Source organism: Erithacus rubecula (genome assembly GCF_903797595.1).
Source record: "Erithacus rubecula genome assembly, chromosome: 10".
NCBI lineage: Eukaryota > Metazoa > Chordata > Aves > Passeriformes > Muscicapidae > Erithacus > Erithacus rubecula.
Window position 1 is genome coordinate 11,052,945 of NC_136662.1, and position 15,255 is coordinate 11,068,199.

The window sequence follows — 15,255 nt, forward strand, 5'->3', positions numbered from 1 at the left end:
CTTTGATTGAGGGGTTTGTATTTAATTTTCTAGTGGGATAAGTTTGCATTGTTGCCATATATTGGAAAAAGCATCTTGTCTTTTACTTTTAGTCCTGTTCTGGTGATAGGAAAATTTCAGGTAATAGAATTTTTTTTTCAGCCTTATACTAGGCTTGTTTCTTACAGTGTCTGCCCTTTCTCTACTTAAAAGGGGTAGCTATAAGTATGTATGGTAATTGTTCCTAAAAGCTTTCATCAGTTCAGGAAAAGCTAAAAAAATACTTGAGGAGTTACACATATTGTTGAAATTCAGCAGCTCTCAAGTATTTAATTTCCCTGACATCATGGTGAGAATCTTCCCCTGTTCATTTGGAGTTAAAGAAAACTTACCTTATTTGAAAAATGCAGTTAATCATAATTAGTGGTGGGATATAACATCCAAATTTCTGTATTTTCTGATGTTGAATTTTGTTTGACCAGCAAGCTAGTCTCTGAAAATAAAGTTGAGTCAGCAGTTGTGTAATGTATTGGCTGCAAAGTGATGAATAAAATGTAAGCTGGCGTTTGCAGTAAATTATGCAGGAAGTATGATTCTACAGCTCTGCCAAACAATGCACATTCAGTCTGCTGTCCTAGTTCATGTTTCCCTAGAACAGTGAGCCCCAAGTTAGCCTGTTCCTGTTAGAACTTGTTGCTCTTTCCCAGCCCCCAGTTCCTGAATGGCTTGGTTAGCTCTAAGATCTGGGTTTTTCTGTGGTTGGTGGGGTTTGTGGGTTCTTTTGCTTGGTTGAGGTTTTGGGGTTTTGTGGGTCACGAGTAAGGGAAGTTAGTATATTGTGAGGAGGAAGAGGAATATTTTTTCTTTGTGAGTGATAGTCCTCGTATGAATTGAGTCAATTAGATAGTGGCTTTCTAATTATTGTGGCCTTCATTGTGAAGTCTTTTAGCAGTGCATTCCCCTCTCCTGATGCATTCTTGCATTCCACTCTTCTGATGCTGAAATGGAGTTTAGGGTATTTTGCTTATGGGAGCATCTTCTGTAATGCTGAGGGTGCTTTAGTAAATATAAAATGCTGGTAATTCTTAGAGCAGTGAACATCCTCTCCTTGCATGTTAATGGTTAATCTTGCATGTTATCTTACTGTGGATTTGACCTAGTTAATGTCTGTATTCTACTTCATCTGTTATTACTCATTAACTCTCAAGTCATGTCTGGTCTAGAGTCCTCAAAAAACACTACATGCACTGATTTTTGAGTTGAAAACTATTAAATTACTTCGTTCTAATTTCCTTGGCACCAGTAATAATACTAGTGGCAGTAGCTACTTGGTTGACCTTTCCAATACCTTTGTTAGAGGATCAGTAGCTACTATTGGGTCTTATTTACAGATGAAAAATATAAGCTGGAAGGGTTTGAATCTGAAACATGGAATAGAAGTTCTGGGGTACAAAAAGCCGAGTCTTATTTTCTCTCTAGTGATCTTGTGAAACTTGGATTGAAACAAATTACCTGTTTTCTCCAAAATATTAATCCCAGTGGCTCTCAAATGCTGACAGTTATCACAGAATAGTTTGGTTTGGCAGGGACCTCAAAAGATATCCAGTTATAGTCCCCTGCCTTGTGCAGGGGCACTTTCATTGTACCAGGTTTCTCAGGGCCCCATCCAACCTGGCCTTTTGATAATATACCTGAGTCAAAATGTCCATCAGTGAAAGCAAACATGGTTATATGCATTTACTTTCCAAAGAAAGAAAGGAAAAAACGGGCTTTTATTTTTTTTTTTTTTTTTTTTAGTTTTTATAGTTTTGAAGATAGACTAATAGTAAGAGCTATGGACATGAAAATGTTCATATCTGGCTCCATATAACACCTTACTGTTGATCTTTCACTGTCTTTAAGCTCATGAGCCACAAGGGGGAGTGAGTATATAATGTGTGGAGAGCAGATGATGAGGATTTTTTTTTCATTAAGCATTTTGGGTCCTCTTACTGATAAAACCTAGGGAGGTAAAACTCCTAATCTCTCAGAGCTGTGTTTACTGATAATAATTAGAACAAAACTGGTTTGTTATGTGTGTCTGCCTTTCCTGTTTCTGGAGACACACTGAGATACAGTTTAGCCTGCAGAGAGTAGCAGAAGGAGCATTGGGACGTTTCAGTTGGGATGTCATCTACTGATATGTCCTTTCAAAGGAGCAAGTTGGCCTCACATTTTTTGTATGTCTGATATTTATAGAAAATAGGCATCTACACAAATAATGGAGCATAATGTTGTGTTGGCTGTCTAGAATACCTGGAGGTCATTTGCCTCCATGTCCTCAAATGCTTTTGTTAGTAAAACATTGAAAGACTTTTGAAAAGTCAAGATCTGATAGAACCCAAGTGACTTGTAAGTTTTCTTCTTGAGTGCTACACATCCAAAATATACATCCTCTGTATAAACAGGTATTTTAGAGTTCAGGAGTTTTGGATAATTAGCTGGTTTTTAAATATGTCTGCTTACCCTAAAGAGGAAAGATTTTTTTTCATATTTCCATTATATTTAGAATTAGTTTAAGTCTCACGCAAACAAGCACTTTACTCTGACAGAACTGGGGAAACATTCAAAAACAGAAGTCTGAAGTGAACAATTGTCTTAATGTATTATTTTTATATTCAAGACAACTCTGGTATGCTGACCAGCAAAGCTAGTTAGGCTAATGAAAGCTAAATCAGCAGGAAAGAGAAAAAGGTATTACCCATAAGCTGTGAACTAATTCTGAAAGGAAAGAAAATTCATGCCTTTTCATAATTCTTTTCACCAGTCCAAGGAACAAATTGAAGGAAAAATAGATGGGACATTACAAAATTATTTCATGTTTGTGCACAGGTTGGCAGACAGTAGGTGGAGCTCAAGAATACTTGTGCTAGTTTTTGGTCGGATCCATTAAACCTGCTGGTGGATTCATGATAGGAATGTGTCTAGTAGGAAAGCCAGACCTACTGCCAGATGATTTTGAAAAATTTGATCTTTTATAACTAAAACATATAAATCTCAAAGGTATTTGGACATCTTAAAGTGCAAATTAGAACGTAGTAGGAAGCTCATAAGCAGATTGGGCTTTTTATTTATTTATTTCTTGTACTCACCAACCTGGATTTTTACATGAGGCAGATTTTCAAAGAGATTTATTCAAGCAGCAGTATGAACTAAATAGATGCAAATTCCATTCTCTCACTGTTCCTGTACAACTGCAGTGTATTTCTGAGACTGCCTCACGGAACTCGATAGAAAGGAGGAAGAAATTATGCGTGACCTCTCCCACACCACACCTTGCAATGCAAACAAGGGTAATTACAGCTGCAGCTCTGTCTGTTGAGTCGTGATCAGAAGCTGCACCAACAACAGCATGCAGGAAGTGAGATTACCTGAGAGAACGTGAAAGAGTCAGTTCTGTTAAGAATTGAGACAGGAATGGTAGGACATGAGTTGGGAGATGGGATTTAGGTGCCTGTAGACATTTGAGTTAGGAAGAGATGAAATTAAGCCTTTTGATAGTGTTGCTATCCCCTTTATTCCACTTATTCTACACTTTAACAAGCATTCAGCTGTAAAGTTGAATACAGTACCTGTATTTTGGTGGTATCTGCCCCCAGAGCTTTGTTAAAGGTGATGTGCCATATCTGCAGGACTTACTGCTAAAACTAACTGGGAGTGGGCATTGTGAAGATGTTGTTTACATGGATAAATTATTTATCAGTTGTCCCATTTCCCGACTTTTCCTTACAAACAAATAAGTAATTATGGCAAAAACTCCTATGTATTAAATGAAAAATGTTTCAACCAAAGATTTAAGTTATTTGATTTTCTTTAGATTTTTTCTTTCCAATTTTATTCCTGTTGTACTTTAGTACCAGCCCAGAGTTGCCATTTTGTGGCCACAGGCACTCAGACCATAGTTAGCTCGTGCCCTGTGTAATGGGGACGTGTCTGTGTCCCTGTGCCGTCACTCGCTCGGGGCTGGCTCTGGGCTGCATCTAATCAGATTTGTGCTCTTGACCCTTGTACAGTGCACCGTGCCTTCTTTCATTTACAGCTGCCTTCCTGCCTGCATTGTTTACTTCCATTTAGTGCAGTGAAATGTAAAGCATTGCATGTGTTTCACTGATTTGAATGTTTAAATGAATAGAGCAGTGCAAAGATAAGTGACAAGCCAACAATTCCCTCATCTGATCTAGTCTGGAATTATTTCTCTAATATGAAATCACAAATCGTAATAATTCTGTGGGTGCATTCTAAGCACTTCATGACCATGACTGGTATCTGGGTCAAAATAACCTGTTGTAGCTCTGAAGACTGTTTTGATAACTTCAGGCTGCTTGTGAGTTTTCAAGCATTTATATTTTCAAAAAGTGTGATTGCTTTACTTGAGCCACTTAAAATCTTGAAGCTACTTTTTTTTTTTTTTTTTTTTTTGTGATGACAGAAAAAGAAACTAAAGAAATTATCCCTACATTTACTTGTTTGACCTGTACAATTAAAGCAGCCTAAGAAGATTCATTGTGAGCAGGTTTACACTGTCTTGTGTGAATACCTCAAGCTCCTGCATATGTAACGTGGTCTTAGTGAGCTGAACACAGTTTAGGTGTGTCAAGGGAACACTAGGTAATTTAAACTAGACCATGAAAATATCCTAAATAACTTTAGAGGCTTTGTAATATCAGATGGGGTTAGCAGAGACTCCGTTATTTCTCTTCCTAATGGACTGTTTGAAGCTCAACACAGAATGTATGTTTAAGTGTCCTTGAAATTGTGTGGCCATGGATTCTATGAACTTAAAAATCCTTTCTTATTAAGCTTAGTTATCTAAGTTATCAAAAATAATGTAGCCAGCCAGCTACAGAAACAGATGAAGGGATTATCAGATAATTGAAGATTCTAGGAAGAATCTTTGAAAACAAAGAAGTAAAGCTGGTAGTTCACCTTTTGATGCTGGAGAGCATTTAAAATACATCAATGACTTAGCAAAAGGATTGTATTTGATGTTTCCAAGGTTTGTTTCTCATGTGCAGAGACCAAAAATCCAAAGTACCAGCAAAAATTGATGGTCAGGTGAGTGATAATGTGACTAAGCCATCCTTTGTTTCTCTGAGTCAGTATTTTAAAATGTAAGTCTTACCAATGTCTGAAGCATAGCTGGAGCAGCCAGAAGGCTATCCTCAATCATGATAGCTATCAGTGCAGGACATACCATACTATCACCCAGAGGTTTCTCACATACTCTTTGAGATTCCTTCCAGTAATACTAATTTTCACACTGCTGTATCACAGTGTCTTGCAAAGGTTATCATCCATTCATTGAGCTTCCTAGGCAGAAGTCATACTAACCATAATAAAAAGAAAAATCCCATTAATTTAATTGTTAAAGCATTTAAAATTTACTATTTAAATAAAGCATCCTTTTTCCTATCAGTTAAACTGTTGATAAAAAGCATCAGCAGCTGCTGTATGAAATTGTACAGTATTAGTTATTAGGGTTTGCATTTTCTCGACATTCATAATGTTTGATTCTTTACTTCTTTACAGACAGGAAATAAGGATGTGGCAGTTACCATTTGTATTAGACCTGCCACTCCTATCATGCATTTTTGAAAAACTGGAGTTTTTTTCCTTGATGATGGATGGGAATTTTTGTTTAAATTTCAGTGTAGATTTAAACATTGATAGGTCATTGATAGGTATTCCTCTCGTTTTATTTCCAACCCATAAAGAGCTCCTATTTGGAACTTCTAATTCTTTTCAGAGCAGAAGTGGTCACCTTATTTTGCACTGCTAAATCAGTTGTTCCTGCTACCAAAATAGTGAAGTCATCCTAACAGCCCTTCTTGTCACCTACTGTAGTTTGTGTTACTTGTCTTGATAGTTTTTGTTCCTGATATTGCAAGTGAAACCTTAGTGTGTGGTATTAATACTGTCTTGCCAGCATTGTGAAGCAAAAGGGTCTTGACTTATGCAGTCTTCAATTTCATCTCCTTTTTTATCATCCCTCCCTCTTCCCCTTCCCATTTTAAAATTGGATTAGGGTGTTATTAGGAGAACTTTTTATTCATATTCTTTAAAAATGCAGTCCATAATGAGATGTCCTGCCACAGTACCAGAAAATTTCAGTCAAGAAACAAGCATCATAGTTGAGGCTTTTGTGTTTGAAGTTTTGTAGGGTGTCCTTTATTTTTCTCTTCTGTGACTACTTGCTAAAGCAATCTTATGGAGTTACTCAGAGTGGAAAAATAATTCAAATAAATTAAAATACGCTGCAGCACAGTGCAAAGAGAAAAGGAGGGTACATTCACATTCCTATTATATTATCTACTCATTCATTGTTTGAGTTTGTCATAAAGTACTCTTCAGCAGGACTTCAATGTCAGTATTTTCAGCTTCTTTTATGGCCAATCTTATATCTTTTTTCTTGCCAGCTTTATTACTTTACAGTCCATTTAATGTTCTGTTCTTTCATTCCTACATTGTTTTCCTTTTCTCAGTAGAGCCTCTGGCATAATATCTCCCACACATAGCCAAGTTGTCTGGCTGGCTGTGTGAGCATTCTGGGTTTGGTGCTGAACCTGGTGATAGGTATCTTCAAACCTCCAGTGGTCAGATAGGTAAGAGAACTTTGCACATCACGCTCCCATGTCCTTGCTATCAACACTGAGGTTTCCTCTTCTTTTCAGCTGGGCACTCCATCCCATCTTCCTTGAAAGGCAGTGCACATTTTGTCTTTTCTCAGTGTTGCTCCTTGATTTGTATACCAATTCCTATTGCTGGATGCAGGCACTGAGGGCATTTCCCATTGTTCAGTCAGTGTGGGAAGGAAGTACTCTGTTATTAGGTGAGAGTTAAATACCTGAGGACATCAATAAGTATTTAATATATGTCCTCCTAATTATGTAATATACTTGTTGCTGATGAAAAAGACCAGTAACTATTCATCTTAACCACTCCTTGGGATTAATTTATTCCTAATCCAAGACCTGAAATATCTGTGACTTCTGTATTTTTTGGTACCACCCAAGTAATAATTGATTTATCTCTTCAAAGTTTCTCATTCTTAAGTGTTACAGGTCTTTTACCCCTCAATCCAGTCTATTTCACCAAATCTGTTAACTGGGCTGCTATGAGGTGATGTCCTGTCTCTTACAGTTATCATAATTACCCAAGTTGTTTGCCTCTTTTTTTGTCCTGGTTCTTGAGAGAGCCTTGAGGTATGTCAGGCAGATTTTTTGCTGATGAGCAGTTTGCTGACTGGTCAGTAAGCTATGGACTGTGCTTTCCAAGAGAATGGAATCACAGGCATAAATAAAACTGCTGCTCATTATTTTGTTGCAATACTTAAGTTTACTTTGCCACATCAGACATGTTCATGAATTCAGTTCTTTCTTTCTGAAGTAATTTCCACAATCCCATGGAACTATCACCAAGATAAAGATGTCCACTGAGTTTTAAATACTGAAGGTACCTTGGTTGCCTGACAATGACATTGACAATGTTTACAGGGATAGTTTCTTGCTTTTTTTTTCCAAGGACTGTCTGCCAGAAGCTTCCTAATTAAAAACAAACAGATTTATCATTTTCCTTGGTTACCGAAGCTCTGTTCTTACACTTGTCAAACAGTGATCAACTGCTTTTCCTTTTTTTTTCTACGTGTGTAATTGATGCAGGCAGAGATGTTCCATGGTTGAGCTGGAGCAACTGATTAAGCCTTTATCAGCACTGGGAGACAGTCAGATATTGTAACTCATCACGAAGTGAAGTTTGGCTTGTGCCGATGCCTTAAACGCATCTCTGAGCCAGGGGATGCCAGGACAGAGGAGCTAGGATTTCACTGGTGAGTGGATCAGATCACATGAGGATTCTGGCACTCTCTGTATGGCATGCTGGAAGCCAGCGTGCCAGCAGTCACTGAATTGATGGTATCAGCTTCAGCTGTGGGAAATGTCCCAGACTGATACGTGAGTAGGGGGTGTAGCAGCAGGCAGTGGTGACACTGAAGAGCTTGCTGAACCTCAGGACGCTGCTGCTAGTGACTGTTTATCTTCAGTCTCGGGGAGCCACAGGCAGCAGAACTGAGAATGCCGAAGGATTACAATGTTTTTCAAATGCTCATTGCAGCACTTTGCTGCTTTTATCATCGTAAGTCTGTTATCAAAGTCAAGGTAGGTTCTCCTTTTCTATTACAGTGTACTAGTCAATAATGTTTTCAGTTTTTGTTTAGAAGTGTTTGTTTTTATACCATGGTTGGGTACAGAGTGTTTCTCTTTTAAAGAGCACCTTCACAATTCACTATTGACTCAGAGAGAAGCTTAAACAAATTGCAGTTTTATAAGCCTGAAGTTGGCTGTCTTTATGTTTAGGGACTAAGTAAAAATGCCCTGGTTTGGGACTTGCTGAGTAGGATTTTAGCAAATTTTGAAGTTTTCAGAATTTAATTGATTAGACCATTTGGTTCCCTAACTTTTTTCAATTATTTAAGGAAAAACACAGGCAATTGTGTTTAGGAGCACAGGTGTTTTTTAAATGTTTCAGATAATTTTATATTTTAGATATTTTTAAATTCCAAGATAAACAAAATCATATACTACTAGGAAGGTTTGGGTTGGAAGGAATCTTTAAAGAACATCTAGTGCAACCCTCCTGCCATGGGTAGGGATGTAATGTATTTTATGCAAAAGTGCTCCATATGCACTGTAATTGCAGGAAAAGCCTTCATAATCGAGTCCCACTTACAGAAGTGCCTAAGTGCCTTAAAAATTGTAGTCATGCGGGGCATCTAAGTTGCACTGAAACTTTAAAATCTTTTTATTTAAGATTAATGTGTGAGTTGTTCTTTAGCACTGTGGAGCACTTGCAATGAGAAAGGATGTGAAGGTTACTATTTCCTGGCCATGGCTTTCAAACTTTGATGGAGGCACTTAAAAGCTGGGAACAGCTGTCCAGTTCTCTCACCTTCAGTGATTTTGCTTTATAACTGTCCATTTCTGAAAGTGGGGTGTGGGGTTGGTCTTCTGGGCACTCTGGAAAAGTGATTCTGATCAGATTGACTTCTTCTGACTGGGGCAGATGTCAGCAATTATCATCACAATAGAGTGCTAAAGATGCTCTGTTGTGCTGTAATTAATTTTCATTCTTGTTTTAAGGCTTAATTCTCTGGTTCTGAAACTTTTAAAATGACATTGGGGTTTATTGTTGGCTGTCAGAACAGTTAGAAAACTTATTCTTGACCACACATATGCCCTTTGTTTAACTTGGCATGAATTTCTAATACCTAAAATAACGGTGATGTTGTCATGGCAACTTTCCATTTAGTCTAATCCATTATAGTCTCTAGAGAAACTGAAACATTAATAGTGTTTGCTGTATGGAGGGTAAAAAATAAAACCTTTTATGTAGAAACAAATTACAGTTGGGATCTTTCAAAAATAATGTTCTATTTAAAGAGATTTGCAGCATTTAAAATAGAATTGAATGCATGTGTTCCAGTATGCAGATTTAGCAATAGTTACATGTGATGAACTGCTATTTGAAGAAGTTTGGATGGTAGGGAACTGGGGTGCATTTGGTGAAGAGAAAGTGTCTGTAGGTATAGAAACAGCTGGTGATCAAATCCAGTGAGGTCTGAACCTTGGGGCCCAATGCTATGGATTCTGTGAAATGCCAAATGAACAATAAGATGTATGAAATGAAGTAATCAGTTTTAAAATTTTATTTTTATTATTATTTAACTTTAAAAAATCAAGCAAAATCAGTTTGTGTAATTAGATGAAGTTAATTCTTGGTTTTAATAGTAATTACAAGTGTAATAAAATACCAAATTAATCCTTAAATAAACATGCTGAAGTTCTCAACTACTCAAGAAATTCAGATTTTTTTTTTCTGCATTGAGATAAATTCATTATGTTATCCAATTTAATTGAAAGCAATATGTGGCCAGGCTCAGAGATGCCTTGTTGTGTCCCACCAAAGCACAGGAAGCAGTGCAGCACTTGAGCACTCACATTTTGTGGCACTTAATTTTAGTGTGTGAAACTAAGGTCTCAGCAGCAGATATTTGGTTTCTTTTCCCATGCATTAATAGAAAATATAATGATCATTCCAGAACATCTGAACTTGCATCAACTAAATCTTCAGTCATGATGTGTCAGTAATTTTAATGATCCCATTTTGTTTTTATAGCTGTTTACTGTCAAGGTAAGCGTTTACATTGAAGGAAATAAAGAAACTTCAGGGCAAGGGGGCTCCTGTTTATGTTTAAAAAAGAAGAAAGTGAAGAGACAATACTAAATTGTGATTGTGCCACTTGCAAGCGAAGATATTTTTCTTTAAATTTGCATTTTTTGGAAGAGAAGAAGTTTTAAGACTAAATCAGTGATAAAAAGCAACTTTAAAAATGTAGAGGTCTAAATCAATGAAATCAACTTTGCCACGAGACAGTTTTTTTTAGTACTAGTCAGTATGGTTGTCATGGTCAGAGGGAGAAGGGCCTTGAAGTTCAAGTATTTTCATTCTTAATTCTCTGCTATGATTCACCCTCAGCTGAAGCTGTGCAAAAGGGGAAAGCCACTCCAGTTATCAGGGCTGCCAAGTTTTACAACTTCAGCACGCTGATGTAGCACATCAGTAATGTACTAATGCTGTGACTGTGACGTGGGGAAAAAGCCTTTTATAAGCAGCTACTTGCTGCAAGTGCCATCTCTTATCTTGGGTGAATTGCAATCACTTTTTATAGATAGTAGATCTTAATTAATATTTCTTCAGTGTGTGATGATCTAAATCTGTTCACTGGCATCCTCAGGCTTCATATATCCAGTTTCAGCATGTATGTGGAGGCAGTTGGGTTTGATAACACGTGAGTTACATGTAATCACCACTCAGCATTATTAGCCTGCCTTTTCAGTGTTAGATTTGTTATTGTTGGAAAGGTGCAGATCTGAAAAGACTGACTGCTCAAAATTATGTGAAATTTTGTATAGCTCCTGAACTTTGATTTCCCATTGTCTTGTTTCTGAGATTGAGTTTTGATGAGTCTTGCATTATAAAATTCTTTGCAATTTCCTGTAGTAATTTTATAGTTACACTGCAGTAAAAGTTTGATTATCTTCCATCATACATATATGTAGATAGCACAGGGTCCACTGGTGCTCTGTAAGGGATTTCTCTTTGATGGGAATGGGAATATTCTTCAGTAGGTATTTATGCATTTAACTTCTTGGTAGTATCTATTATTTAGGTGTGTATCAGATTAAAACAAAACCAAACCCCTACATAACTGCTAACATCATTAACATTTGGAAATGCAAATCTCTAGGGGCACTGAGGCAGGGATTGTGATTTGACTAACACTCAGCTCAGGATTTCTCAGGATCTGTATTCCAGAAATGAAGCTCTGCTAGCTCTGAACGTGGTTACATAGAAATGTAGAATGTGGTTACGTAGAAATGTAAGGATTTGTTGTAAGTGTGGTGGTGTTCTGGAAAATGGTTGTTGAATTCACTAGAATTAGATTTTATCATTACCTTCACTTAACATAAAGGACTTTTTTTAGTTCCCTCATTCTGAACAAGTATCTTGCTTATTAGTTATGGTTTGAGCCCAGCTGGCAGCTATGCACCATGCAGCCACTCACCCACCCCATCCCACACCCTGGAATGGAGAGGAGAATCAAAACTAAAACTTCTAGATCAACAAAAGAACAGATTATTAATAGAAATGAAGTAACATATAATAATAATAGTAAATAATAATGTAACAAAGAGGGAAAAAACCCAAGTGATGCACAATGCAGGTTCTCATCACCCTGACTGATGTCAGACCCTGTCCCTGAACTCCTGTCAGCCCTGCTTTAAGGCAATTCCCCATTTTATATAATGGGCATGATGTTCTGTGGTGTGGAATATCCCTTTGGCCAGTTCAGGTCACCTGTCATGGTCATGCTCCCTCCCAGCCTTTTGTGCTCCTCTCTGTCACGGCATGAGACACAAAAAGAGTCCTTAACTTAGGATATACATGACTTAGCAACAATCAAAACATCAGTGTGTTGTCAACATTGTTCTCATACTGAATCTAAAACACTGCACTGTACCAGCTGCTGAGAAGAAATTAACTCTATGACAGCCAAAACCAGAAAAAATTGGCCACTTTTCTGTGAACTGGCAACTTTTGTTGTTCATAGTAGCAGAATGAGAATGTGCACGTGATGGAGTTTATTTGATTTTAAAGAGCCATTGCAGTCACAGGGAAGGTTTTCATGATAATTTGTTATCTTTTCATCAATTACCTCAAAAGTTGTCATCAGTTACCAAAAGAAGCATGTGGAAATCACGTGGCTTCAAATTTGCTATTCTCCTATTAATTAATCTCTCTCTCCATTCTGCACCTCCTCTTACTTAACACAGCACTTGCTATAGTCTTGTGTGAGCTTTGTGCCCTCTGGAAGGTTAGAGAAAGCTGCCTCTGAAGAACGTTCCACCAGCTGTGGTTCAATTTCCAAATTAATCTGAAAATTGATTCCTGTGTTTAGAACCTCCCTTTCTCCACTTTGTTCTTTCTCAGAACAAAACTACTCAGAAATCACTATCTGTTTTTGTTTTATATGACCTTGGCCAACGATGCTGCTTTTGTCTCCAGCTGAAAATAAGACTGACAAGAATGTTTTTGAACAATATTGGAGTGTTTGTTTCTACATGTAAATTCTCAGTGCAAGTGTGTTGTGTTTGGTGGCCAGTTAGTAATAAATGAAATTATATACACTGTATTCATTAAAACATCTTATCAATTAATGTAACTGTATATTTTTAAATGCTTGTATTCATAATCCCAGATAGGCAGTCTGATTAGGATTACAGGGGCACAGGATTAAAGACTGGAAGGATCTCTGCAGACAGTATATATTGATCCAGAATTGGAACTTTGACAATAACATTTTCCTTTCTTGTATGAACAAGTTGACTGCTCTCTAGTGGCTTGGAAATAGAGTAATTTCATTATTTTCACTTTTCCAGATGTTTTTGGTGTCCAGTGTCTGTGTATCCTCTCCCTTCTTTCTTGTTTCATATCTTTGTCTTCCCTCTTGGTATTTCCTGTTCTTGCCCCAGTGTCTCCTTCATATTTTCTGTCAATCGGTCTTTCTGTTAAATTATCTACTTGGCTAAAAGCTATGCAAATCTCACAAAATTTAAGTTTTTCATTCATCACAAAGCTTCTCCCATCTCCTTATTTGTTTGGAGGCTCTGTAGGACCTAGTGATTTACCTAGTCAAAAAGTCACAGTTCAGCATTCATGGTGTACTTAAACAAGCATAGCAGGCCTCCAGTGCTGGAGAAAAGATGGATTTGTGAGAAATCTGAAATAGATTTGGTTTACATGGATTCAGTACATTTATTAAAACTTAAAATACTAAAATTGTGGGAAAGGTATGGAGTTGACTTTCTTCCTCAGTCAGATCACAAAGCTGTTCTCATTTATCCCTAATAACCATCTCTTCTCTTCTTTCTTTACTGAAGCCTTCAAGGCAACAGGAAATCAGGTGGTTCCAAGGCTGCCTGTTGGGCTCATTTAATTTTTACCTGGCAGAGCTGTGCAAAGCACCAGGAAGTAATTGAGATTGGATGGAAATGTGGCCCCTTTAGTCTTGTGCCCATAACAGACCTTGGCTGGGCTTTGTGTAAATAATACTGTGCCAGAAGGATACAAAGAGAGATGATGTGAATTTTGCCTTTGTCTCAACTGAATGAGGGGATCTAGCATGACAGATTTTGGACCACTTCCAAACAGTGTCTAAAATTAAAAGCTTTTCCCTCATAATTCAAATTGTTTTAGAAAAAAAAAAAAAAGGAAAAAACCCACAACCAAACAAAAACCCCAAAACAATAAACCAAACACATCATCACCTTAGAAAGGAATTAATTAATGACAGTACAGAAATAACTGTGGGACTTCTCTTTTGTTTACTACCAGCCTCATACAGTAGATTCAGCACAATCTAATGTGATAAATTCTGTTAGTATGGTTGATACAGGAGAGTGCCAAACACTTGCATAAAAGCAACCTCTTGGATGCATCAGCAGCAGATTATTGTGAGAAATTCCCATTAAAATACATTCACAAATTTCAGAGACACAGCATATTGTGGAAAGTCAGTCAAGTCCTCTTCAGATTTGCCCTAAATGAGATCATAGTTTGATGTTTTATTTTCTTAAACTTTGATTATTTTTCAGGTTTAGGTATGCTAAGTTAACATTTATCTGGAAAAAAAAAAAAAAAAGAGTAAAATCCTATGTAACATTAAGGATAGCTTGTTACATCTATAAGCACAGTTTCCTGTTAGATTAATGGCCCTGAAGTAGAAATTCTTTGTGAAATACAATAAACTGCCAAGGAGTTTCTTAGTTTATAAATGTTGACTGAAATTTTTTCCCTCCTTCTGAAGTCTTGGCTCTCTAGATTTTCCATAGTGTATGTAAGTAGGATTGAGTGAGTAGGATTGCCAGAGGGTGACAGACATTGTATTGCTAGGTAGTTGTATATTTTTATTTTAAGGACCTGTTCACAAAAACTCAGTGGCAGAAATATCTTAAAATAGCACGAGGACTGGAAACAATGCAACTAAAATGTGAACAAACAGTTCTGGAAAGCACATACTCACAGGGAGTTCTTTGTAGGCCAGGAAAAGCATCTATACTTGAAAACAGTGACTTGCTGACTTGATTTACTTTTTTATTCCAGGGATATCTGACAGGATTGTTGCTATTAAAGATCTCAACGTTTTTAAACTAGAAGCTTCCCTGTGTTGCTTCAACCATGTTTTGTTGCAAAATACATGGAAGTCTTTCATTTTTCCCTAGATTTTTTAAAAATTTCTGTTTACCATCCATTTCACTAGCTATAAATGTAAATTCAGGTTTCTTTCTGTCATCGAGTAGGAGCCAACAAAGAAAGTCTTAGGCAAAGAAATAAAACGAGGAGATATACTACTAAATGAAGGTTGTCACTGTGAAGTCAGTGCAAATGTCTGTTCTATTTTCAATAGCTTCTCCTACCACTGAGATACAGTGAAATGCTTTTGGAAAGATGGTAACAATTCTATAGTAGCTTTGTCTTTTTTAAGATCTCTGTTTAGTCAAAAGCATCTTTTGAAACCTTAAATACAATTCACATTAAAGTAGCAGTTCCTATGAGAAGATCAGCTGAACACACAGCTATGACTTTAAGGTCTTGTTACACCATTGCTGCTGGATGTTTTTA

General features: G+C 37.1%; 1 protein-coding gene across 5 annotated transcripts in view; it reads left to right on the forward strand.

The window, feature by feature from the left end:
- The window catches only part of BCAR3 (BCAR3 adaptor protein, NSP family member), an 85,365-nt gene that overhangs the window by 55,383 nt on the left and 14,727 nt on the right, over positions 1–15,255 (forward strand). Inside the window, exon 1 of one of the 5 annotated variants that reach the window (XM_079313664.1) lies at positions 7,931–8,171. The exons of the other annotated variants lie outside the window; for them this stretch is intronic. Coding sequence (XP_079169790.1) covers positions 8,088–8,171 — 84 coding nt within the window. The 5' untranslated portion in view covers positions 7,931–8,087. Of the gene's footprint in view, positions 1–7,930; positions 8,172–15,255 lie in introns of those variants that run through there. 5 annotated transcript variants of the gene reach the window in all.